General features: G+C 39.5%; 1 protein-coding gene across 1 annotated transcript; it reads right to left on the bottom strand.

The window, feature by feature from the left end:
- Positions 1–57: 57 nt before the first annotated feature.
- b4galnt1b (beta-1,4-N-acetyl-galactosaminyl transferase 1b) lies at positions 58–27,877 on the bottom strand. The gene is made up of 12 exons (XM_085775749.1): positions 27,858–27,877; positions 25,975–26,076; positions 20,554–20,776; positions 19,183–19,359; positions 16,676–16,782; positions 16,421–16,458; positions 9,020–9,200; positions 7,070–7,162; positions 6,774–6,961; positions 4,865–5,005; positions 3,430–3,667; positions 58–609 (listed from the first exon to the last, which is right to left on the bottom strand). The coding sequence occupies exons 3-12, from the start codon at positions 20,766–20,768 to the stop codon at positions 392–394; spliced, it is 1,596 nt and encodes a 531-aa protein (XP_085631875.1). The 5' UTR covers positions 20,769–20,776; positions 25,975–26,076; positions 27,858–27,877; the 3' UTR covers positions 58–391.

Here is a 27,877-nt window from a genome sequence, read left to right as displayed (position 1 = left end):
TAAAAACATAAACATGCAAATAATAAAATACTCTGGCTGTACTATTGTTGTGTTTCAAATTAACATGATTCCTTAGTCTCTGGTGACATACTGGGTGATTTCATGATTAATTGCCCTATATTTCTTACATACAGCTCCTTCAAACCGTGTGAACGAGACGATGAACTGGTCGTCAGGCGTCTGGATATTTACAGCGTTGTTGAAGTGAACTCTGATCTATAATATCGGAAACCGTTTCTAGGTTTTCCAGGTTTTTCCAGGTGTTTTGTCTTTTTTTTCTCTGTTAAATCTTATCTGACAGGACGCGGTGATGGAGGAGGGAGGGAGGTGAGGGGGGAGGAAAATGTCTTTGGCAACTCAGGAGGAGCAGAGGAACCGTGGGATTTAAAAACTAATTACGAGTCAAACACTGGAATCGGTTTTTGAAGAAGAGGAGGCCGTTCTTGGTGTGCGTGGCGTCGGACGAGGCTGACGGGTAACGGAACTTGGCGTAGGTCTTGTCGCTCTCCGATTGGCTGACCCAGGGGAGTTTCACTTTGGTCGCGTGGTTGACGATGACGTCGTCGCAGGAGCCGACGTGGAGCGACCCGAGGCCGTCGATGAAAAACTCTGGAAAACAAACACAAAACGATTTAGACTTAACATTAAAACTCAATTAACACAACATTTATTTATGGTTTTCTAAAGTTTCCAAGAACATCTGGGCCCAGTTGTTCAACAGGTTTAATCTGGATCAAAATGATCCCTTCTCTGGCCGTTCAGGATCATGTAATCCATCTTTACTTTTATCCCAGTTGTTCAAAGTAAAGTTGGATTGAATCAGTCCGACGCAGATACAAACTTTTCAAGATACCCAAGGGCTCTAAATGGGACGGCATATCACACTGGTATTTCTTTTGTTTCTTCAATGTCTTTCAATAAATAAAAATGTATTTTTAGAAATGTTACTACTTTTTCTGGAATTTTTTAAAAACTTTTTTTGGAGATTTTTTTCCACTTTTTTTTAGAATTGTTTTTGAGAAATTTTACCACCTTTTTTTTTTTTTACAGAAATTTCTCTACAATTTCCAAAAATTCATGCCATTGGCCCTAATTTGAACGTACATTGACTAAAAAAGTAACGTTATTCCATCTCAGAACAAATATTTATGGATTTCTGGTGTTTGCTTAAAAATTTTGCCCAATGTGAGTCCGTGGTCTAAATTGTGTCAATTTAGGGGTCCTTGATGTAAAAAAAAAAAAAAAAAAAAAAGGAAAAGAAAAGAACCACTGCATTAGTCCAATATATTGTGAATGTTTTTCTTTGTGTTTCAAATTCAAACTTCAAATTTAATTTAAATGTCCAGTAGTTTGGGAAAAGTTCTTAATTTGTGGAATAATCAAAAGTTTACTTTATTTACTTTATCACTGTAATGGTTTAAAAATCAGCTGCAAAATATGAATCAATAAATGTATATCACATTATAAATGTTGTGTATTTGACCAGTTTGAATTTAATTTAAATCATATTTTGTTCCTGAATCAACCCGAATGCTGGGATTAGAATAATCCAGATTTTTTGGATCAAAGTTTTTCTGATCCTACTAAAAAGTTTTGATCAACACAAACTGAGGGTTTGATCCAGATTAAAACCAAAACTAGATTATGTGATCTAATCCGATCTCAGAATCCGTTTTTAGTTCTGAAACAACCCATTTTCAAGATTTGATCCAATCCATTATCCAAAATCAGATCAGATCACTCTTGAACAACTGGGCTCGTTGTTTGTTATAGATAAGACAAATAAAATAACATACAGGGTTAGTTATAAATGAAGATGTTTCAGTCACTGTAAAGACAGGAAGAAACAACCTAAAAACTAAAATTAAATCTGAATTAAATCGGTTCCTCTGTGCAGCAGCTGTAGTTTAATTATAGCAGCGCAGTGACACTGAGATATTAAAACCACAACTAGGTCACAGCGAAATTCACCTTTGAGCTTTGACACCAAAATAAAATCAGCTCATCTTTGAGTCTGTTCCTACTTCTAAAAGACCAAACCCAGAGAAACAACCGGAGCTGGAGGAAGTTTAGTTTCCATTCACTGTCATGAGGAGATGATTTTTTAACAACCTTCAAACTGAGGAAGGAAAACAGAGAACAATTAAATTAGTTTTAATGTGTAGTTGAATTAATTATAGCAGAGCAGTGACTCTGCTGCTGCTGCTGCACAGTTTAATTCACTTAGCAAATAGATTATGATCATGAAATATGATACGTAAATTACTAACACACTTGAATGAAAAGTGTGTGTGTGTGTGTGTGTGTGTGTGTGTGTGTGTGTGTGTGTGTGTGTGTGTGTGTGTGTGTGTGTCTGATGGTTTTATTTCTAGCATCACAAGACATTTTGATTTGGAAAAAGTTATTGATCTCTTTTTTTTTTGTCTCAGTCTCTGTTTTCTATGAGCTGAGGAAACATGAAACGTCCTAATTTTATACCCGACCAGTGTATGAAATGAAAAGTTACCTGGATTTCTACACCCATAATGCACCGGGGCGATAACTGTTCGCCTTTGAGCTCTGACCGATTATTAAAGGGATAGTTCACCCAAAATTCACTCATTATCTACTCACCCTCATGTCGACTAAGGGCTGGGAGAAGTTTCAGAGTCCTCCGTGGCTTCTCTGAGTTACAGCGGGGCTCCGTGCAGCACTGCATGTCCATATGACGGTTGTGAATGGAGCTCACTTTTCTTCGTCCAAAAAGACACACCAAAAAACATCCAAATACCTCCATAGTGCTCGTCTGTAATGTCCCTCTTGTATTGAAGCCCAAACATGAGAAATTGTTCCGAAAAAAATTAAATAAGTCTATATTTTAAGCTTGTTTGTAGCAGAAGCTCCCAGCACTGCTCTTCCTGGTCCGTCCAAATCTCGCGCAATTTGTGGAGCCGTGAACTGGGTGTCAATGCAAATCGCGCGAGATTTGGACGGACCAGGAAGAGCAGCACTGGGAGCTTCCGCTACAAACAAACTTAAAATATAGACTTATTTAATTTTTTTCGGAACAATTTCTCATGTTGGGGCTTCAATACAAGAGGGACATTGCAGACGAGCACTATGGAGGTATTTGGATGTTTTTTGGTGTGTCTTTTTGGACGAAGAAAAGTGAGCCCCGTTCGCAACCGTTATATGGACATGCACTGCTGCACGGAGCCCCGCTGTAACTCAGAGAAGCCACGGAGGACTCTGAAACTTCTCCCAGCCCTTAGTCCACATGAGGGTGAGTAGATAATGAGTGCAATTTGAATTTTGGGTGAACTATCCCTTTAATTATTATTATTAAATCAAAGCTTCACTGTTGAGTGCAGTTTCCTTAATGTGAATAAACTGAATAAAACTTCTGTATGTGACACTGAGATGTTCAGGTTTTCCTCTGCACGCACTCACCCAGGTGAGCGACCCTGGTGAGTCGCGGGTCGAATCCGACCTGCTGCACTTTGTCGGTGCGCGCGAGGAAGAAGTTGATGACGCCGTCGGTGACGACACAGTTGGGGAAACCCTGGATGACGTGGTGGAAACCCCTCCTCATGTGTAAACAGTCTCCGTCCTCCTCGCCCGGCTCGATGGAGATGGTCTGTCTGTAGGTGGCGGTGTAGCCCGTGGCCTCGCGCACGGCTCCACCCACCTGCACACACGCACACACACACACGCACACACACACGATGACATCATCACACCACTGACATTTTATTTATTTGTTTTTATTTGATTTTACTGTGTTTTATCTTTTATCTCTTTTATCTCATTGATTTTAATTCTGTTTTATCGTATTTTATTTTATCTTATTGTGTCCATTGTTTTATTGTGCTTCTGTTGTGTTACTTATTGTTAGGGATGGGGATTGATAAGACTTTTACGATTCCAATTCCATTTTCGATTCTGCTTAACAAATCGGTTCTTTATTGATTCTCTTATCGATTCTCATTTGGAAAAAAAAAAGGACAACAAACTTTGTTTACGTTTGTACTAGGGCTGCCCCCAAATAGTCGACCAAGCATTATCGACCAAAAAGTCATTAGTCGACCTAAATTTCAACATTTGGAGGCGTGGCTTGTCAAAATTAAGTCAAAATCAATATGACTGAACCATGTGAAAGGTTGAAGGGCTTTTAATTTGAAGGGCCACACACAGGAAGTCGTGACACTCACTCGCTGTCAGTTTTTTTTTTTTCTCTACACGGGTAACTTGCCAACTTTTCCGATGTTGTTACAGACGTGTCTGGTTTGGAGACTCAGACGTGAAAGCACGTAGGCGATCACTGCTGTTTTCAACGAGCAGCGGGTGTTACCGTGACGACCCCCGTCCCAAAGCCGCTGACCACCCACCACCAGCCTCAGCTCAGTCACTCACCTCATCTACCGTGTTTATGGTGATAAACAGGCACACTGCCTGTAATTAAACCCGACCGCCGTGTTGGACTCACCAGCATTAATTCAAAGAGCGACTGGGGCAAGAAAAAAAAAAAGGACTGGAATTGATAAGGGAATCGTTTGCAAAATTGGCAAACGATTCCAAGGAACTGAAACACTGGGAACCGATTCTCAACAAGAACCGGTTTTCGATTCCCATCCCTACATATTGTATTTTTATCTTGCTGTGCAGCACTTTGGAAACCTTGTGTTTGTTTAAATCGTGCTATATAAATAAAATTGGATTCGATTGGATCGGATTGGATTGGATTGGATTGGATCGGATCGGATCGGATCGGATCGGATCGGATCGGATCGGATTGGATTGGATCGGATCGGATCGGATTGGATTGGATTGGCCATCATCACTGTGTCACTGAGTCTCCACGTCGACGTGTCCGACCGTCCCTCACCAGGTCCAGAGTCGTCCTCTCCAACACGTCCACCAGCTTCTCCAGCTTCGTGTTCGCCGTGAAGATGAAGTCGTCGTCCACCCACAGCACATACTTCGTGGTTACCTGGGAAACGGCCAGGTTTCGTCCCGCGAACCAACCCTACGAGTCGACACAGGAAGGACACAGAGAGTCTGAGCTCCAAGAGCAGGAAACTGTACAGTAACCTTAATAGGCCATTAATTACATGATAACATCATGATAATGTCAAGAAATAGCCTAGAAATAACAATTAATTACATGATAATGTCAAGAAATAGCCTAGAAATAACAATTAATTACATGATAATGTCAAGAAATAGCCTAGAAATAACAATTAATTACATGATAATGTCAAGAAATAGCCTAGAAATAACAATTAATTGCATAGTAATGTAAAATAGCCAAGAAATAACAATTAATTACATGATAATGTCAAGAAATAGCCTAGAAATAACAATTATTTTTGTAGTAATGTCAAGAAATAGCCTAGAAATAACAAGTAATTGCGTAGTAATGTCAAGAAATAGCCAAGAAATAACAAGTAATTGCATAGTAATGTCAAGAAATAGCAAGTAATTACATAGTATTGTCAAGAAATAGCCTAGAAATAACAAGTAATTGTGTAGTCATGTCAAGAAATAGCCAAGAAATAACAATTATTTTTGTAGTAATGTCAAGAAATAGCCTAGAAATAACAATTATTTGTGTAGTAATGTCAAGAAATAGCCTAGAAATAACAATTAATTGCATAGTAATGTCAAGAAATAGCCTAGAAATAACAATTAATTGCATAGTAATGTCAAGAAATAGCCTAGAAATAACAATTATTTTTGTAGTAATGTCAAGAAATAGCCTAGAAATAACAATTATTTGTGTAGTAATGTCAAGAAATAGCCTAGAAATAACGGTCAATTTCATAGTAATGTCAAGAAAAAGCATTGAAATAACAATTAATTGCATAGTAATGTCAAGAAATAGCCTAGAAATAACAATTAATTGCTAATTATTGTCAAGAAATAGCCTTGTAATAACAATTAATTGCAAAGTAATCTCAAGAAATAGCCTAGAAATAACGGTCAATTTCATAGTAATGTCAAGAAATAGCGTAGAAATAACAATTGCGAAGTGATGTTAAGAAAAAGCCTAGAAATAACAATTAATGGGGCGGTGCGTGGCGCAGTGGTTAAAGCGGCCGCCCCATGTGGAGGCTACAGTCCTCAACGCAGGCGTCCCCGGTTCGAATCCCGCGTCGGGCAGACCTTTCCTGCATGTCATTCCCCCTCTCTCTGCCTCCCCCTTTCCTGTCGATCTCACTGAGCTATCAAATAAAGGCAAAAAGCCAAAAAATATACTTAAAAAAAAAAAAAAAGAAATAACAATTAATTGCTAAGTAATGTCAAGAAATAGCCTAGAAATAACGGTCAATTTCATAGTAATGTCATGTTTTCCATAAAGACAACCAAAGTCCTTGCAATTGACCGATATTCAATCAATCGTTACGTAAATTAAGTTAAGTTAAGATTCCTTTATTTGTCCCAAAGTGGGGAAATGTACATTTGTGCACTGCAGCAGCAAATACTGTAGCAACAAATTAAAAATAGAAACAGAATAAGACAAGAAGAATATAAACATCACACAACATTTCTTGGCTATATGTTTCTTGACATCACTATGAAATTGACTGTTATTTCTAGGCTTTTTCTAGACATTACGACACAATTAATTGTTATATCTTGGTTATTTCTTGACATTAGCACATAGTTAGCGGCCTGTAAATTAAAGAGTTACAACAGGTGTGTGTGTGTGTGTGTGTGTGTGTGTGTGTGTGTGTGTGTGTGTGTGTGTGTGTGTGTGTGTGTGTGTGTGTGTGTGTGTGTGTGCTACCTACCTTTCCAAAAGGCATGATGTAATGCTCGATGTTCGGCCCGGAGATGGTTTTGGGGTTTTCGCTGTCGTCGGCGATGACGATGGTGACAGTGGGATAATACCTCCGGATGCTGTCGATCAGATCCTGCAGCTTGTCGTAACGCAGGAAGGTCTTCGTAGCTATGGTAACGAGGGCGCTGACGTTGTACTCTGCAGAGGAGGAAGATCGAACAACAGAGACAACTGTGACCTCTGACCTCATCGATGGACTCTGGTGTTGTGTTTTGTTTGTTTGTTTTGTTTAGTTTAGTTTTTTACCTCCATTGGATCCAGTGTTGTACAGTTTGGGCGTGACACTGTGATGGATCTTAATACTGAAGAGAGCTTGATGCCCCTCGGTGTCAAACTGCACTGAAAGACACAAAAACAAAGACTTTTAATTAATTTTATCAGTGTTATATGATGCAACTGTCTCATTCAACAGCTGATAACACATAGACACTACAGGTGAATAGGGTAAAAAAATAAAAATAAACTAACAGATATCACTATGAAACTTCCCAAGTTTCTTTACGTACATTAAGAAAATTATGTTTTGTGTAATAAGTTTTGTCAAATTTTATGTTTAAATATTTAAATGCTCGCAATATCTATGCACCAATTTGCATTACATTTCCACAACAGAAATCTGAAAATTGGATAAAGCCACTTTTAAAATCAAAAGTTTCAAAAGTCAAAAGTTTTTTCAGAGGAGGATTTGGATGTCTCTTTTTATCACTCCATAAATGAGAAAATACTGTCACCAGACCTAAAAAGTCAAATTTTCGCCCTGTTTTTAGGCATAAAATGTTCCTATAAATCAGGCTGTGAATGATACATCAACAATCCCCTCTGTAAAAACCTTCAGAATATAGACAGGAATAAAACTGGAAGGTTTGGTGTCTGTAAGTGCTGCTGAAGTGGAGATTTCTAGCTCAGAGTCTGAGTCTGAAAAACTCTTTTTGAGAAAACAGCCTTTAAAGGTGTACAGAAATGGCCGTTTGTCCTGTTTGTCGCGTCGAGTTGTCACGAGCTGCAACACGAGTTTACCCGAGTAAGGAAAACGAATTTGATTGGTCGTTTTCGAGCGGGCGGGATATTCAAAGCTTGGGGCGAGACCGAGCTCCGTGTGTGTGTGCGTGTCTCAGACGTTTGAATGACGGATGACGGATCCAATATCAGTGGCTGATGAATCGTGTACAGGCTGACGTATAATCCATGCGCCTGCATTATCCAATGCGAAAAAAAAAATACACACTTTCATCCCGGATTTACTCAAAAATAGAATTTTGCATAAAGTTTGGCCTCCATCGTCTGATAGATGAGTTATTACACTAATTTTATGACCCAGATTGGGCTCAAATTCAATTTTCTTTTCTGTACACCTTTAAAGATTTGTATTGCAAAATTTCATAAATTGTTATAGAGAGCCTAAGCGGAAGCACAAAGTAACGTCGCCATAGGGCCTCAACTCTGAAAAACTATCCATGCAAGTGAACGGGATTTAAAGTTTTATTTCGTGATCCGATTGAATTGTGCCATGAGAAAAAAATATGTCCTCCACCTGTTTAAAACATCACGTTTCATCCGGAAAAAAAAGCAGTTTATCGTAAAACGGCAACGGAAGAATGTATTTAGTGTGACGACCGCTCTGCGGACTACAGATCTGGTGTCCCACAAAAAATACATCACCACCTGACACAGGAAAGGGCGGCAATTGGTGTGTGACGTCACCTACGCGACCTGTAGTCTTTCTGGTTACGGATTCTTCTGAATTTTATTCTACAATAGTTTTACGATAAACTGCTGATTTCTCTTTATGAAACGTGATGTTTTAAACGGGTAGAGGACTTTTTTTTTTTTCATGGCACAATTCAATCGGATCACGAAATAAAACTTTCAGTCCCGTTCACTTGCATCGATAGTTTTTCAGAGTTTAGGTGCCATGGCGACGTTACTTCCTGCTTCCGCTTAGGCTCTCTATTGTCAATTGTACTTTTATGATTTGTTGCGGATACGGAGGAAATGACAATTTTTTGGAGTGCACATCATTGTTCAGGAGAGAGAGAGCTTTACAACAGTGTGGATTTTCTACCATTTCTTTCCTCTAGTCTGAAAGAAGACATGTTAAGGAAGCAAAATAGCCCAAAATCCCAAAATTGATCCATGCACAAAAATGTAAAAGATAATAAATCGAGCCAGGTGAGACGGTAAAAGTCTGAGCCTCACCTGTGTCCGACGTGCTCGGGTGGAACAGTGTGTTTGTGTAGGTGACGAACTGCAGCTGCCGGTTCAGGTTGGTCAGGACGCTGCTGGACAGAGTCATGTGCATCTCGCCGTCGCCTTTGATTTTCACGCCGTCGACCTCGGCCGCCACGTTCAGGGTCCCCAGAGTCGCACTGATGTTTACCTGCAGCAGGAGAGAGACAGACAGAGCTTTACATAAAATAAATAGCAATAAAAAATACTAGGATACATTTCAAAAATACAATTTCAACAAAGACAGAGATAAATACAAATGTTAAAATACACAATAAAGTGCACAGAGACAAAACTACAGACATGCAACACTCAAAAACACCTCCAGGACAAAGTTTTGTCTCACACAAGTGTTTTAAGAGAAGATTTAATGAACTCTCCAGAGTCTTTTTTGATAAATAATGATTAAAAACAAGAATGAGAATAAAAATAATAGGAGGGCTTCCGGTTAAGGCGGCATAGCGGAATGCAGCAGTAGACTGTAGCTCCATACCAGTCGGTTGCAAAACTAAATAATACTCGAGATATTAACACTTCAGAGGCTGTGTTTCGTCACCATGAAAGGAGCGAAGACAAACAGAGGACAAAAAAGTGCACAGAAAACAGGGAATATAACGCAACCGTCGTTACAACCCCTACCTGACTCGGAGGACTCCGAGGAGGAAGAAAATGGCGACAGGACGAAGCTAATTGAGAAAACTCAAGCTGGTGACATACTGCAAGAATTAACGTCTGTTACCAAAAACCTGAGGGAATTCAAACGCGAGATGCAAAATACTCTTAAAGATTTCCAGGCCGACCTCAGAAGAGACGTAAGAGAAGAGCTAACTACATTCAAACAGGATATTAGCCAGAAGCTAACCGAAACCGCCACTACTCTACAGGCCCAAGGTGAAGCTATCAGCGTAGCTGAAACACGCATATCAGATCTGGAAGCAAGCGGCCCGGTGGCTAAAGACGCGCTCCTGTTGCTTCTTAATCAACACAGTAAGATGCAAGAAAAACTGACCGACTTAGAGAATAGATCCAGGAGAAACAACATACGGCTCTACGGGTTACCAGAAAATACAGAAGGCACTTCAATGGTGGATTTTGTCAACAATCTGCTCACCACCGAACTCGCCCTGCCTGATGGAGTCAAATTAGAGATCCAGAGAGCACACAGAGCACTAGTCGCTAAACCCGACTCAAACTCACCACCCAGGTCTGTTATTGTGAACTTTTTACGATTCGAAATCAAAGAGATGGTGCTAAAATCAGCATGGAAAAAGAAAGTGTGTGTGGGTGAAAAACAGATTTTTTTTGACCACGACTACTCAAACGAAGTAATGATTAAGCGCCGAGCCTATAAAGAAATTAAGAAGGCTTTAAAAGAAAAAGGAGTACGTTTCCAGACCCCTCTCGCAAGAATCCGCATCCACTGGAGCAGTGGGACCTGGACCTACGAGAGTGCCCGGGAGGCGGCACTCGCCCTGAGGGCACAAGGAATAGACGTGGAGACTCCGAAAGTCACATCGGACATGAACATGGAGGAATGTATCCGAAAAGCGTTTCCATGGCAACACGTAGCTTCCAGAGATGACGGAAACCAGACGGCAACACGCGCGAGGGAGAGGCTGCAGGGGTTCAGGAGAGAAACACAGCGCTGATGAGACAGATAAGTGACCATGCAGGACTGAATCTAAAAGAGCTACAGGTTGAAGTAAAGGAAGCTATGGGGTGAAAGACACACAAGGACATCACTCAGGAAAGAGACATTTTCAGTTTTGATTAACATAAGGGCAAATAAATATTCAATTTTATTTTTTATTGTATTTTTTATTTATTTTTAAAATCCATAATATATAGTTTTAAGATGCAAGGTTTGCATTTTTTTCTTATTTATCTTCTGCCTTCTTCATACAAACCCCTCTAAAATATAGCCCTCTCTAGCCTTACAAAACTGCTTGGTCACTACTAAATGCACAGGAAAATGCATCCGACTGGCTGGATTACATTTAGACTAATGTTGGACATGTCTAGGAGGAATGGAAGAGACCACTCCACCCCTAGGGGGGGCCCCGTCCGTTGGGAAAGGAATATCCCCCTACCCACCAACAGGGACTCAAAGGGAATAATGTTTTCCCTACTCACGGAAGAGACTGTTCTTGTTCGTATTTCTGTTGGGACATTGTTCTGTCCCTTTTGTTTCAGTTCTGAAGACCTACATACATCTGCAATGACAATCGAAGGTAATACAGTACATAGGGAGGTTTTAAGTTACTTTACTCCATCAGACAAATGGTGAAAATAATTACTCTGAATGTTAACGGGATTCTTAAACCGGCTAAGAGGACCAAAATTTTAACTAAATTACAGAGAGAAAAAATAGATATAGCTTTCCTGCAGGAGACGCATCTCACAGAAATAGAACACAAGAAACTTAAAAGGAAAGGTTTTAAGCATGTGTTTTCATCCTCGAATAGATCAAAACACAACAGAGGTGTGGCCATTTTGATTTCAGGGAATATTGTTTATGAACATCTAACACAAATAACAAACAAGGAGGGTACATTTATTTTGATTAAGGGCAAGATTGATGGTGTTTTAATAACTCTGTATAATGTATATGTACCACCAGGGTCAGGGTGGGAATTCTATCAACAAATATTTGACAAAATAATAATGGAATCAGAGGGAATAACAATTTGTGGAGGAGACTTCAATTTAACTTTAAACCCAAACTTGGACTCCTCTGGTACGAGAATGCGCAAACCCAATAACACTGCTAAAAAAACACGCACTTTAATGGCAGAATTAGATATAGTTGATGTATGGAGAGAAAATAACTTGACAACTAAGGATTACACTTATTTCTCCTCCCCACATTCGGTATATTCAAGAATCGACTATTTCTTGATGTTTAAGAAGGACAAACAGTGGGTCGAAAAATGTCACATAGGATGCATGGATATATCAGACCACTGCCCAGTTTATATGTCAGTGAACATAGGAACTAGACGTAAAGAAACACTCTGGAAACTGAACTCCAGTATCTTAAATAAAGACACGGCAGAACATTTAACAAACGAAATAGAGGAATATTTAAAATTTAATGATAACGGAGAGGTGTCGCCGACTGTGCTTTGGGGCGCATGCAAGGTAGTAATGAGAGGCAAATTAATTGCTATGACATCCTTGCTTAAGAAACGCAGGAAGGAAAAACTGGATAAACTCTATAACGAATTAGAAATATTAGAACAACGGCATAAAAATTCATTAAGCTCAAATATAAAAATAGAGATGAAAATTTAAAAAAATGAAATTGAAGAAATATATGCACAGGAAATTCAAAAAAAATTAATGTACACCAAACAAAAATACTATGAAGGAGGCAGTAAGCATGCTCGACTCCTTGCCTTTAAACTGCGAAAACAACAAGCAGATAATACAGTATATTCCATAAAGGACCCAGTGACTAAACAAACATACCATGACATCGATAATATTAAAAGTTGTTTTAAAACTTTTTATGAAAAACTATACACCCAACCACAGGTAGATAATGACAGCAAAATGGATGATTTTTTGAAATCAGTGAATTTGCCAGTCCTTTCTGAAACTCAAAATAATACATTAAAGTCAGCGATAACAACAGAAGAAGTCAAAAACGCCATAACAAGACTGAAAACAAATAAATCCCCAGGTCCTGATGGATACACAGCACAATGGTACAAAACTCTAAGAGAGGTATTGACACCTATTTTAGTGAAAACATTTAATTGGGTTTTGCAGACAAAAGAGACTCCAATTTCCTGGAAGGAAGCAACAATATCGGTTATTCCAAAACCAGGAAAGGATAAATCAGAATGCACTAATTATAGGCCAATCAGTGTACTAAACCTAGACTATAAGTTGTTCACTTCTATCCTTGCTAAAAGATTTGACAAGATTCTGCCACAGATCATACATTTGGATCAAACAGGGTTTATTCAAAGTCGACAAACCCAAGACAATATAAGACGTACACTGCAGATTATTAGACATACCACCCAAAACAATCTCCAGGCAATGATAGTAAGCTTGGACGCAGAAAAAGCCTTCGATTCTGTAAGATGGACCTTTCTATTCAAAGTAATGGAAAAATTTGGCTTTAATGATACAATAATACAAACAATAGAAACATTATACAAAAACCCATCAGCTCGGCTGAAGATTAATGGAGAACTCTCAGAATCATTTATACTTGAACGATCAACGAGACAAGGATGCCCATTGAGCCCTCTTCTCTTTGCTATTTTTATCGAGCCTTTAGCTCAAGGAATAAGACAAAATGAAGCAATTGAGGGGATAAAAATGGTAGATGATCAGAAACTGGCGTTATTTGCTGACGATGTATTAATATATCTAAATAATCCAACAGGATCCTTGCCAGCATTAATGACATGTTTAAATGAATATGGCTCTTTCTCAGGTTATAAATTAAATGTTCAAAAAACACAGATCCTTAGTTTTGGTTACAATCCCCCTACTGATCTCCGTCAGAAATTTCAGTTAAACTGGGATGAAAAATCGATAAAATATTTAGGAATACATATTCCTAAAGACCTGTTAAGAATAGCAGAAATCAATTATAAACCTCTTATTAAGGAAATCAAGGAAGATATTCATAGATGGAGTCTGATACCATACCTAAGCCTCAGCTCACGTATTGAATCCATCAAGATGAACATCCTGCCAAGGGTTTTATACCTCTTTCAGTCATTACCCTTAGAAGCACCAGAAAAACAATTTCAAGAATGGGACAGATTAATTTCTAGGTACATATGGGCTGGGAAAAAACCCAGGATACGATATAAGATACTCCAGCTCTCAAAAGAAAAAGGAGGACTAGCTCTTCCTATTCTAAAAGACTATTACAAGGCAGCCCAACTTAGACCTTTAATAGGTTGGTGTACTCCTAGTTACAAGGCTAGATGGAAAAATATTGAACAAACAATGGGAAAAGGATTCCCAGTCACTGCGTTGATTGGGGATCCATCACTACACAAACACCTTACTGATCAAGACAATCCATGGATCACTAATTCGTTAAAGCTTTTGAGTGATGTATCAAAACAGTCCAATTTTAAAAAGACATTTGAAATCTTGAAATGGTTTGCTTATGACCCACAATTTACACCTAGTCAACACGACCATAGATTCAAGGATTGGACCCCCTTAGGACTTACAACATACTATTCACTAATAAGTAAAGGTACGATTAGAAGTTTCCAAGATCTCAAGGACAAATTTGGCCTACAGAACCAGGACCTCTTCAGGTATTTACAAATAAGAGACTATGTTGGGAAAAAAATTATAAAAAATTATGAACCTGAAAATGATACTCTACAGGTATTTGTAAAAGCTTATAAAGACGAACCTTATAAGAAGATAATTTCAAAATTATACACAAGTTTTCAATCATCTAACAAAGAAAATACAGCTAATGTAAAATCAAGATGGGAAACTGAAGGCAACATCATAATTTCTCTGGAGAACTGGAAGGAAATTTTTAAACAACAATGGAAAACAACAAATTCTCCACTCTGGAGAGAATATACATGGAAAAATGTCATCCGCTATTTTTGCACTCCATATCAAAAGAGATCATATTCCAATCAGACAGAATGTTGGAGATGTTGCGGAAGCAAAGAGGCGAATCACTATCATATATTCTGGTGTTGCCCTGTTGTGACCCCATTTTGGTTGCAAGTACATCAAATTCTTGAGACTGTGTTTTCAACAAAAATAACTTTTTGCTTTAATTTGTTATATTTGGTAGATCTAGAGGAACTGGTATGGAGGAACAAAGATAAATACTTGTTGAGAATATTACTGGTGGCTTGTAAGAAATCAATAACGAAGAAATGGCTGAAGAGGGAGGCACCTAGTGTAGATGAATGGATTGATATTGTGTACAGCATCTATGTAATGGAAAGAATTACTTTTAATTTAAGAACACAAAAAGAGGTATTTATTGATAATTGGCAAACATGGATTACATATGTCTCTACCATAAGACCGGACTTCAGGTAATTTCAGACTGGATTATCAGAATATTTTTTATGTATTTACTTTTTTTTTTTTTTTTTTTTCTCTCTCGATTTCTCGACTGGAGGTGTTTACCAGTCCCCTTATGTACGCTTTTACTTTCCCCTTGATACTTTTGTACAGATTTGTAGGTCTCATGTTGACTGTTTGACTGTTTGTTTGTTTACATGTAAAATCAAAACTAATAAAAAGTAAATGACAAAAAAAAAAAAAAATAATAGGAGGAAAAATTTTATATAATTTGTAAGTTCTGGTCAAAAATTGTGTTTTCTCAGGTCTAACTAGACAAAAAGACAAAACAGACAAAAAGTTAGTCTCTTAAGATTTTCTCTTGATCGATATAAAAGGCTTATTATGCGATAAATGCTGATGGAAACTGTCCTTTGTCGGATAATAAACATCTTCTTGGTATGTCGCAGTCAGTTGGCACATAAGCACTATTATATACTATTACTTGTGCAATGTTTACCATTTGTTGCTAAAAGAGCTATATTAACAATGACTCCTGAAAGCGGCTCATCACACTTTTGGCTTGTTGCACATTCGGTTTTTGCGATTCAGCGCAAAAATGAATGGAAACATCTTAAAGGTCCAGTGTGTAATAATTGTCAAGGTTTATTGGCAAAATCTGAATATACTATCCATTAATATATATTGGTATAAGTGTATAATCGCTATAAAATAAAATTTGTTTGGTTTTCATAGCCTTATAATTATTCTTTTATATATACATATAGCAAGGGTCTTGCTTTAGAGAGTGTCGCCATGTTTGTACGGCAGCCCGAATGGAAAATCCAGCCAGTCAGAGAGCACGTTTCACAAGTTTCGCGTTCATAAATAAAGCAACGAAAAAGAAGGAGGAAGGAAAGAAGAAGGAGAAGCAAATGCAAAATGCAAAATGCAAGAAACGTATTCGATCCACCAACAGTTTGATCGCGAAACAGCGTGTGACGTCATTACGCACAGATTTTTATTCAGTTTTAAAGATCTTACATAGAAACGTACTTTCACCGGCTTTATTCAGGTTAATATTTTTAGGATGGATAAAAACACGGCTGCTGTTCCAGAGTGGATGAAACTCCCTCTGGACGTCGTTCACCATGACTTTGACACCGTTGACCTTTGACACCGTGACTTTATCTCTGAGCCTGTTCTAAATTTGAAGAAGCTCCATAACTGAGATTTTTTCTTAAAAACGTCCAAGATGAAACCTGAGATGAAATGAAACAACATCATCGTGTCTCCAGACATCAAGAGCCGTGGAGACGCTGTAGTTTCCTGAGAACTTGAAGTACTCACTGTGAAATGTTCTCTGGGAAGGTTGTGTAAGGCCAAACCTGAAAACACATGGAAACAATTTGCAAACAGAGCTGATGCATTGTGATTGTTGTTGTGACGCAGTATTAATCCACTTCCTGTGTAAGTTTTCAGAGCAGCAGGAGATTTTACAGTAAACACACTTTTTTTTAAATCTATCTAAAAGTCTTTCAGATGATTCATGAATTAATCAGAATCTCCATCCATGCATCCCTCCACTCTGTTTTTCTTTCTCACCTGGGATGATGATTGTTTTCAGGGGCCGGACCTCCAGCCCCTGTGTTGGGTACTGTAACGGACTGTTTGCTTCTGCAACAATGAGAACGTCTGCAGGCGTCTGAGACCTGACGGGGAAACAAACACACACACACAAACACATGAGGAGGAGGGTGTACACATTGAACAGATGACACACACAGCAACTGAGAATTGAAATAAAACAAAATATAAAACATAAACTTGACCATGAACAGGCGAGAGAAAGAATCCAGTGGCAGCTAATTATTAATAATAGATCTTCTGATGGAGAGAAAAGCTTGTGTAGAAAGGATTAATATGTCAGGAGGAAGAAACAGGAGCTGAAAGATTTTTCCTTTTTGATTTTTTTAATATCTCTGTTGTGATCTGAAGCTGGAGACGAGAAACTTGATCCTGAGGAATGTTTAACGAAGAGAAGATACGACTGAAACAACATGATCCATCCGGGGTTTACCCACATGGACAAGTTGTGACCTGCACATTCACCACGCTATGAGATAATAACTGAACGTTACCAGACAGAGTTGTTTTAGAGAGGGAAATACAGAGACTGCTTGATGAAAAACTGCTCCCGACGCGTGCATGAATTTCCCTCTAAAACAACTCTGTCTGGTAACGTTCTGTTATTATCTCATAGCGTGGTGAATGTGCAGGTCACAACTTGTCCACCAGAGCGTTGTGGAGTTGTTGGATTGTGTATTTGATGAGTTTGATGAGGGAAACCAAGAAATCCCATGAGCCTCCATAGCGTAGCTCTGAGCAGCTCACGGCTCTGCTCCGCCGTTCTAAAAATAGCTTGCACCGACGATTAAAGGTAACAAACCTACTGCTAAAACTATAGGGATTATGGCAATGGGCCAATTTGCCAAAAATTCTGAACTATCCCTTTAAAGAGGAACTATGCAGGATCTGTACCTTAATTAAACTGCTTCAGAGTCCTAGTGCTGGTTAAATCAATGACTTGTAACTCGTTTGTAACGCGCCCCGTAAACCGTAATCTCTTGTTTATGACAGATAAGACTACACAGATACACATGGTAACATGGTAGATGATAAATAACGTTATCCACCGCTCCATGGATTGATTTCTCACCGGCTTCTTCGTTGTAAACAAATGCACACGGAGAAGAGGAGGGTTAGAGACACAGTGGAGGAGAGACCAGAGTTGTGTGGAAGAAAATATTCATTTGGAGTAGTGAAGAGAGCAAAACCCTACACCTCTGAGTGTCTCTGACTCCACACCAATCAATGCAATACCATTCACTTGTATTACAATGCTACGTTTCCCAACAGAACACCTTCTTGCCCCCCCCAACTATGCAAGTCTGGTGTCTCCTCCTCTGTGTCTCTAACCCTCCTCTCCTCCATGTGCATTAATTTGTTTCCACGAAGCCGGTGAGAAATCAATCCATGGAGCGGTGGATAACGTTATTTGATTTAACCAGAACTAGGACTCTGGAGCTGATTCATTGAGGTACAAATGTAGCATACAGTAGTTAAGATACAAATCCTGCATAGTTCCTCTTTAAAGGGATAGTTCAACATTTTTGGCAAATTGGCCCATTGCCGTAATCCCTATAGTCATAGCAGTAGGCTCGTTACCTTTAATTGTCGGTGCAAGCTATTTTTAGAACGGCGGAGCAGAGCCGCGAGCTGCTCAGAGCTACGCTACGGAGGCTCATGGGATTTCTTGGTTTCCCACATCAAACTCATCAAATACACAATCCAACAACTCCACAACGCTCTGGTGGACAAGTTGTGACCTGCACATTCACCACACTATGAGATACAGTACATGTTTTCATGCAGAGAGCCTCCATTCTCCCTGGAACTAGTTACAAGCAGGGGCGTAGAACTGGGTATGGATACTAGGGACACGTCCCTACCAATATTCAGCCACTGCTGTGTAGTCCCTATCAATTTAACCGCTGTCTATAGTGTTTAATCAATGATTGTGGCACACAAAGGGTTAAAAGTCGGTCTCCGCTAGAAGTCCCGCCTGTAACCTAAATATCGCTCTTGTAAAAGCTACCTGCTCATTGGTCGGACAGGAGGTCACAGTGCATGAATCTGCCACCGCGAATGTAAGTAGTCAGTGTCACTGGTAGTCACTGCTTGTATTCTCTTCATATATTCAGATATGCATTATGAACATGTCAATTACTGATTTCTTTTTTTGATCAGCTCTACATAACGGGAAATTATGATTGCAAACGTAAAAAACATCAACTTTCAGGAGTGCTGCCTTGGAGCACTTTTGTGTCCCCACCAATATCAACATCAAACCTACTCCCGTGGTTACAAGTCATTGATTTACCCAGAACTAAGACTTTAGACTCTCCAATCCACCTCCTGTGTTGAAGGGCTGAAGAACCTGGAGAAGAACCCACATGAGAACATCCAAACTCCACCTAGGACATTCATGCTGAGAGGCGACCTGAAGACCTGATAAATTGGACATTTCCAGTGCGTCTCTCTGTCTTTACCTCTTCTGGAAACTCTTGTACTCTTTGGCCCGTCTCCTCTTCATCTCCTCCAGCTCCGAGGCCTCGAAGGCCGTGTGCAGCGGGTGAGCCGACACCCGCGGGAACAGCAGCTGGGCGAAGGGCAGGTTCACGCCGCCGCTCTCGCCCTCGCACACGCAGCCGTTACGGGCCAACAAGCTGGATCAGAGACACACGACACGACGAGAGGAGAATCAGACAGTGGTGGACAGTAACGGAGTAAATTTACTTGAGTACTGTACTTGAGTACATATCCAGAGGATTTGTACTTTACTTGAGTATTAGATTTCTTTGGTACTTATTACTCTTACTTGAATACATTTCCAAGACAAATATTTTTACTTTTACTCTAGTTAATTTCTAGGAAGGCTGAAAAGTACTCGTTACTTTCAGGTCTGCTCTTTTTTTTCTTCTTTTTTTTTTTTCCTAAAATACTATTGGACACAAGCTGTGTTTGTCAAAGAAGGAAACCCTGACCCCTAAAAGCAGCACATCAGTGCAGCTGGTTTCAAAGAGTTAATTCTCAGAAACAAGAGTTAAAAGGTCCTTAAATTCATTTAGAAAAAATTATAGTAATTCATTGATGTGAAAAATAAGAGATTTACTCTTACTCTTTTTTACTCAGTAAATTTAAAAGCATGTACTTTGGGATACTTAAGTATCTTTAAAAGCAAATACTTTTGGTAACACTTTACTTGAATAGGTATTCATAAGATTGACATAAAACTGTCATAACCATGACATAACAGCTGTCATAAACATCAATGAATACTTATGACAGCTGTCGTTAAGTGTCATTCGGTAAGTTATGTCACTTTTGATGCAAAGTTGACATTATTTGAGATGTTCCTTGTTATGAGAACTTGACATATTTTTAAAAAGTTTGGCAATTAGGTCTGCTATGACAGTTTAAATTGTCTTTATGTCAAGTTGTCAGAACAAAACATCTCAAATAATGTCAACTTTGCATTAAAAGTGACATAACTCACCGAATGACACTTAACGACAGCTGTCATAAGTATTCATTGATGTTTATGACAGCTGTTATGTCATGGTTATGACAGTGTTATGTCAATCTTATGAATACCTATTCAAGTAAAGTGTTACCACTTTGGGATACTTAGGCTAAGTACCTTTAAAAGCAAGTACTTTTTTACTCTTACTCGAGTAACATTAACATGTCGACTGAGCTACTTTTACTTGTAAAACTGTAACTTGTAAATTTTGACCAGCAGTATTTGTACTCTTACTCAAGTAGACTACTGGGATCGAGTACTCTGTCCATCTCTGGAATCAGACGACCGACCGATCGATGGTGATGGAACAGAACCGGGTTCACACACACACACTCACCTCGCCACGCTCTCCCTGACGTGGAAGGGGATGCTGCCCAGTCGGTGGTCCGGTTCTGGGAGCCTCTCCTCCAGGTGTCGCTCCACTATCAGGCCCGGCCTCTTCCACACGTCCACGGTGGTGTAGGCCCGGGTCGGCCACGAGTGCAGCAGGGCCAGGACCAGAACCACGGACGCCAGAACGGCCAGCAACACGGTTTTCCTCAGGGAGCGCATCCTAAAACCTAAAAACCACAGAAGACGCAGAGCAGAGAGCAGATGTCTCTCGTTACTACACCGCTCACATGCTCATGTGTTACTGGTTTGTTCAGTCTCCTTCCTGTCAACGCTGACTCACACGGGAGTAAATGTTACTGAATGTAAAGAAAAACCACAAATCTTTAATAGAAGTCGACGGTGATCAGTCATCAGAGGTGTCGAAATGAGGAGAAAACACAGTTTTTTTAGATTAAAATCAGGAAGTGGAACCAGAAGTCGGTCTATAAACCACATCCAGGATTTAAATAAATGTGTGGGTTTATTGGTGTCACACACATCCAACATACGAGCAGTGAAACATACAACTAATGAAGCTTGATTTTTCTTTTTACTAATAAATAAGGGACAAACTCGCCGTCTTTCTTCTTCGTTGTTGTTGTTGTTGTTGTAGTTGGAGTTAGAAACATTATATTTGATCTGTAGCTGAGGCTTCAATGTCATAGTTTCTAAATAGAAGATTCTTGTTGTATCAACTCTGACCTATGATTTATGTATTCTCTCATCACACATACGGACATACAGTATTATTTCATTCTGACTCAATAGGCTTTATGCACAGCTCCACTACCTACCAACTACAATGTATACAGAATAGAGCTGCCTGCACAATACTGAAGTAATAATTTCTATGCACAAGAAACTTAACTGGTTACTGGTCAGACACAGACTATTGTACTCACTGTTTGTTGTTATTAGAAATATATCTGTCCTAAAAACACCTGTTATCTTGTTTAAAAACCTCGCTTTTAGTGCAGAGAGTCATAACTATATCACCAGACATGCAGCTGTAGGAAACTTTACATTACCTAAAGCAAGATCTAACGCCATCAAGCGTACGGTTTTGTACAGAGGTATGAAAGAATGGAATTCACTGCCGAAAAATATCAAAGTCACCACGAACACAAAGAAATTCAAAATATTAATAAAACAGCATTTATCAAAGTAAGACAACATGGTATATTTATATATGGAGTATATTTCGATGGATATATGATATGTGTTATTATAATGTATATTCTGTAGAATGAATGTATATACAAGTATGATGTGTGATGTGTAATGATGTACAGTATACATATATGATATGTAGAAATGTGGGTAATAGGATTAGTATGTGAACAATTAATATAACGAAGAATGAATGAAGCACAGTTAAGAAATGTAAACACTTACTCTGTTTTTGTTTTGTTAGGTTAAGCATATCGCTCACTTGTTTTTTTGTTTTTAATTTTTATAATGTTTATGTTTTGTGTTTTCAACTGTATATTTGATACTGTTGGACCCCAGGAAGAATAGCTGTGGCTTTGCTGCAGCTAATGGGGATCTTAATAATAAACAAACAAACAAACAAACAAACAAACTACTTCCTGAACATTTAAACAAGCTCCTTTATTTCCTGTCTTACATTATTGGACAAACTGATTAATCCAGGTGTGTCAGACCATTGGATTAATCAGTTTGTCCAATAATGTAAGAAGACAGGAAATAAAGGAGCTTGTTTAGGTTCAGGAAGTAGTGGAGCTGTGCATAAAGCCTATCACACCTATAACACCACCACCAACATGTTGCTGCTGCTGCTGCTGCTGCTGCTGAGTGTTGGAGGTAGTTTACTCCTTTGTCTCATCACTTTTTCCTTTTTCCTAATGAACGTTTCCTTATGAACCCCAACCAACAGGACATATTATAAACCCTATATCTGCAGTGATATCAGCTCTGGTAGTGGTTGATGCAACGTACCAGAGGCGTTGCAACAGGCAAACTGGCCTTTAGGGCACCCAAGCACCCAAAAGGGTTTTCCATGGAGTTTTTCCTCAGTCGATGTGAGGGTCTAAGGACAGAGGATGTTGTTACGATGCCATGTAAAGCCCTTTGAGACAAACTGTTTGTAAAAACTGGCTATACAAATAAAATTGCCTTGCCTTGCCTTGCCAAGCTGGAAGCCCCCCCCCCAGAGACGACTGACCTTGGTCCATATCAATGACAACATTGAGGACAATGTGCATTGTACGCACTGCATAACTGCATACAATAAAGCCCCTTTCTTACTGGCCAAAAAAACTTGTTTAAACCTGCCAACAATCGGCTTCTGGGAAAGGTCACCAACCCACGTCGACCAACTCTGCAGTTGAATCCGCTCGCCTCCGATCGGCTTGGGGATGACGGCCACAAATTCCAGTCACCTGCGTTCCTATCAGCGTTCGAAAATTGTTCATCGAACGCTACGTTTTGATCATTTTAAGGAGGGACAAAACACGAAAAGACACTGACCACCGCCTAACTAGCTTCCATGCTGCTTTTTTTACCTGTAGGAAAGGAGCCAAATGCTGATTATTAAAAAACCTGCGTCGACCCGCTAATTTTAGTGGGAAAGCATCTTAAAGGGTAGTTCAACATTTTGGCAAATTGGCCCATTGCCATAATCCCTATAGTCATAGCAGTAGGTTCGTTACCTTTAATTGTCGGTGCAAGCTATTTTTAGAACGGCGGAGCAGAGCCGCGAGCTGCTCAGAGCTACGCTACGGAGGCTAATGGGAATTCTTGGTTTCCCTCATCAAACTCATCAAATACACAATCCAACAACTCCAAAACGCTCTGGTGGACAAGTTGTGACCTGCACATTCACCACGCTATGAGATAATAGAACATTATGAGATGGAGTTGTTTTCGAGGCAAATGCAGAGACTGCTTGCCGAAAAACTGCCCCCGACGGGAACATGCATCAGCGGTTTTGCATGAATTTACCTCGAAAACAACTGTGTCTGGTAACGTTGTGTTAGTATCTCATAGCGTGGTGAAAACAGCTTGCACCGACAATTAAAGGTAACGAACCTACTGCTATGACTATAGGGATTTCTTGCCTGGGACCTCCAGAGAGTCTGGATCAGTGTTTCCCAATCTTTTCCAACTCACTTGAAAATCTCATAATGTTCTCAGCCCACCTCCGCCCCCATAGACAATACAAGGGCCGAATAATGTCTTCTCAGAGCACTTCTTTAAAAAATGTCTTTTAATGATACAGATAAAACATTCAGGACTGAACTGACAGCTGCAGGAAGTTCAGTTCAGTTCAAGGAAGATGATGACATTAGTTCACATTCATTTTCACTGCGTGAGAGTCGGACACAAATCCACAGGTTTTCCCTCCTTGTTTTTTTAACAATCCAGAAACACAATTCTGTTTATTTCATTTTATTCAAAGTAAAGATGGGCATGCTTCTCTGTAACATGTCAGACTGCAATAGGTAGGACTGCCTGCAGTGAGATGGATGATGAAGCAGCAGCAACATCTAGGCTACATCTGTTATCATAGGAGAATATCTCCTTCTATCATTGTGGATGAATATTTAGCTTTTTACTCTGAAAGTTTTACTGCTCTGACTCACAGTAACAACGAGCAGAGTTCACATCAACTCAGGTTATTGTTTCACTTGACTTCTCACTGTAATATCCTATCGCAGCTACAGGAGCCTTAGTGCATGTTTTCACGCCGTAGATAAACCAAATGTTTATTTAACGACACAAGCAGCTCAGTGTTTTCACAGTCTGACTTTTCTCCTCTCGATGATGATGATGCTGCTGGAGCCTCCGACCTGCTGCTCTACTGGACACTGAACCCTCCAAAACTTCACCTTAATTAGCTCCGGCTCCACTTCCACTTCCACTCATTCTCTTTCTCTTTTCTAACTTTTATTTATCCTTCTTCGCTTTAGCAGCAGCTGCTGCAGCTCAAACAAACTGTATACACTCACAGCAGCAGGCGGTGTATGTGTCCTACGAGCTTTCACAGATAGCAGAGAGACAGGCTGCTGTTGTGTTGTTGTTGAGATATTACTGCTGTCTGTGTGGTATCGGGGGGTTAAACAAGGATTTTTTTTAGGCAGCATGTGTCCTAGTTATAATTTTGGTTGAAAATAAAGGTCGAGTCTGTAGGTTTGTTTGTTGCAGTTTGTAAACACGACATTCAAATGGGCCCCTCCTCTCAAGGCAAGGCAAGGCAAGGCAAGGCAAGGCAAGGCAAGGCAAGGCAAGGCAAGGCAAGGCAAGGCAAGGCAAGGCAAGGCAAGGCAAGGCAATTTTATTTGTATAGCCCGTTTTTACAAACAGTTTGTCTCAAAGGGCTTTACATGGCATCGTAACAACATCCTCTGCCCTTAGACCCTCACATCGACTGAGGAAAACAGCTCAACAGCTCAATCCCACAAAAATTGTACAGACTCTACCTTTAAATCAGTAAAAACAGCAACATTTTTTTAAAACCAGCTTCTGGATAGTTTTATTCACAGCAATTGTTTTATTATTTAGGGGGTTTATAGGTATTGGTTGGATTTGATTGGGGAAGGGTTATAATCAGTGATGGGATAAAAATGGATAAAATTACAGCGTTACTAATGGCGCAAATTTTTTCATTAACGAGTAATCAAAAAAGTTACGGATTCCCCCGTTACAACGGCGTTACCGGTACTGACAATAAAATTTGCCGTTACTTGACTCAAGAAGTCCCGTCAGAAAAGAATACACCCCTTTAAGTGTAGGCTACTTTATTTTCACTTCATCAACTGGTCAGAGAAAAGCCGTTTATCTGGAACTAACCGACTCACTCAGTATTCCTCCACACACGGAAAGAACATAGGTTTGAATATATGTGACATACATAAAATTGGCCGTTTTCATATATACACATATACTGTATATATATGGTGCATATATGCTGCATATATTTTATATATGTCACATATATTCAAACCTGTATTAAAACCTATAGGTTCTTTCCGTGTGGACAGGCTCCGTGACACGCCATATCACTCCGCCTATCAGATGTTGGGTGGAGGAATACTGAGTGAGTTGGTTAGTTCCAGATAAAAAAAAAGCAGTTACGGAAGGAAATCCAAGTAATTTGACATCTGAGCATTTTTTAAAGTAACGCAATAGTTACTTTTCCTGGTAATTACCGTAACTACTTTCTCATGTGGTAATTCGGTTACTAACTCAGTTACTTTTTGGGGAAAGTAAACTAATTACTTTTTTTTTTACCTGAGGTCATTTCTATTTAAATGGATGTTTAAGACGACTTCATTCATAAACTCGTTTCTATACCAGATCTCCCTGCAGATTTACAAAGCATTATAGAAGAATATAATATAATATAATATAATATACAACCTACCCAACAGCCTCTATCCAGTCAGTGAAAGGGCATCGACTGAAGACACCTGCATCTCCAGAAACCGTGTGGACAGTCACCAAGATGAGCGAGTCCCTTCCCCATCTGGAATAAGAGAAAGAGAGACAGTGATCATTAAAAAGAGTTAAAGGTCACACACTCGTTAATTCTGCACAGTATAATTAAACACGATTGCATTATCTCTTAAAAACAACAGAGCTAAGCATCCATATGGTGCTTCATTGGCTCCATCAGCTGCTCACATGGTCTTACAACCCCCGGCCTCAGGGGAAAACCAGGAGAGGGTGAGTGTGGGGGGTGCAGGGAAAATCAATTTCAGGATAAGATGGACAGAACTGAGCTGTGTGCTCTCTCTCACGGGAAGTGGCTCTTAAACTGCTGCTTCTGCTGTAACAAGGTAGTAATGCTGCTTTACGCTCAGTGTCCATTAGAACGGATGCATACATACATTTATATCATACATTATAAATCATATATCGGCCTATTGGGTCACTTCCTGATAATGTGTTTTTGTGTAATAATTTGCATTCTGATCCCAGTGTCTTAACCTCGTAACAGGATGTTACTTTTCATAATAATAAATAAAAGCACAGGTGAAACCATAATACACAAGAAATAACACTTTTTTTCAAGTGTGCATCTTACAATTTACAGTGAATTTAACACAATGAGAACACAATAAACACCCTGCAGCAGTAACATAACATAACATAACATAACATAACATAACATAACATAACATAACATAACATAACATAGCTCTGCAGAGAGAATAAATGCTATGATATGTAACTATAATTTGGATTCACACTGTTATTTAAATGCAATATAGTGTGCATAACTTCTTTGCACCACAATTTACCATTGCTTGCATCCAGGACATGCTCCACACTTTATATTCTCTAACAAACACCTTTGCACATTAAGCACTACTTATTTATTGTATGGTATGTTATGTTATATTGTAGTGAATGTGGTTTACTTTAATGTTGGGTGTGCATTGTTTTATTATATGGTGTGATACCATATTAGCTAAATCTGCTATTGTTTCTTGTAAATGATCAATGCAAGCACACACTGTTCTTAAATAAATAAAATAATCATTAATATGTGGAGATAAACTTCCTGAATAAGCCCCACAACAGCAAGGGCAGGAGCAGAAGGAGCAGCAGCAGGAGGAGGAGGTGAAGACACACCAAACATACCGGTCCCTCCCAAAGCCTCATGGTGTGTTGTCACTTGCCTCTTTTGCAACACAACCACTGTGAATCACTACGAATCTCTATTTATATGCTGATAAAATATCCATTAACACGTCAGAGAATAAGCGGTGCTGTAGCTGCTGTTGGTCCTGCAGCAGCAGCAGCAGCAGCAGTCTGGGCCTGGCTGCTGCTGCTCTGCTACATAATTGGCTCCATCGATAGAGGCCTATTATCCTATCTTGTCGTGAGCTGGACTGCAGGGGTAAAAAAAAAAAAAAAAAAAAAAAAGGATAATGCACATAAATCTTGATGTAGCTCTCGACCGCATCCTTCACCCAGACACACTGAGGCGCATCCCTCCCCCTGAACAACAAAGCTCCGCTGTGGTCTGTGGTCTTTTCATCGACACTTACCTTGGATCCAGACAATACAAATTTAGAAAATTTAAAAAAAAAATCAAAAAAAAAAATCTCCACGCCTTTCTTTTCTTCCCTCACGTCCAGTGTGGGAGCGGAATCGTCCAATGCTGATGATCCACAGCTGAGTGAGTGAGAGCCGTATGGGCCGCGTTACACAGGCTGATCATATGGAGGAGGAGGAGGAGGAGGAGGAAGGAAGGAGGGAGGGTGTGTGTGGTAGGGGGTGTTGAAGGTTGGGGCTCACCTCAGTCCAAAGACGCTGCT

Source organism: Trachurus japonicus, chromosome 5 (genome assembly GCF_045865225.1).
Source record: "Trachurus japonicus isolate A0001 chromosome 5, Traja_1.0".
Classification (NCBI taxonomy): Eukaryota; Metazoa; Chordata; class Actinopteri; order Carangiformes; family Carangidae; genus Trachurus; species Trachurus japonicus.
The sequence above is the reverse complement of the archived record's forward strand: the minus strand, read 5'-3'. Positions and strand labels throughout refer to the sequence as shown.

Excerpts from the sequence above, each read along its gene's own strand:
- b4galnt1b (XM_085775749.1), bottom strand. The coding sequence starts at position 20,768 with ATGCGCTCCCTGAGGAAAACCGTGTTGCTGGCCGTTCTGGCGTCCGTG. Across the intron at positions 16,783-19,182 it reads TACAAGAGTTTCCAGAAGAG|GTCTCAGACGCCTGCAGACG; the intron begins GTAAAGACAGAG and ends TTTCCCCGTCAG. Across the intron at positions 16,459-16,675 it reads GAAAACAATCATCATCCCAG|GTTTGGCCTTACACAACCTT; the intron begins GTGAGAAAGAAA and ends ATGTGTTTTCAG.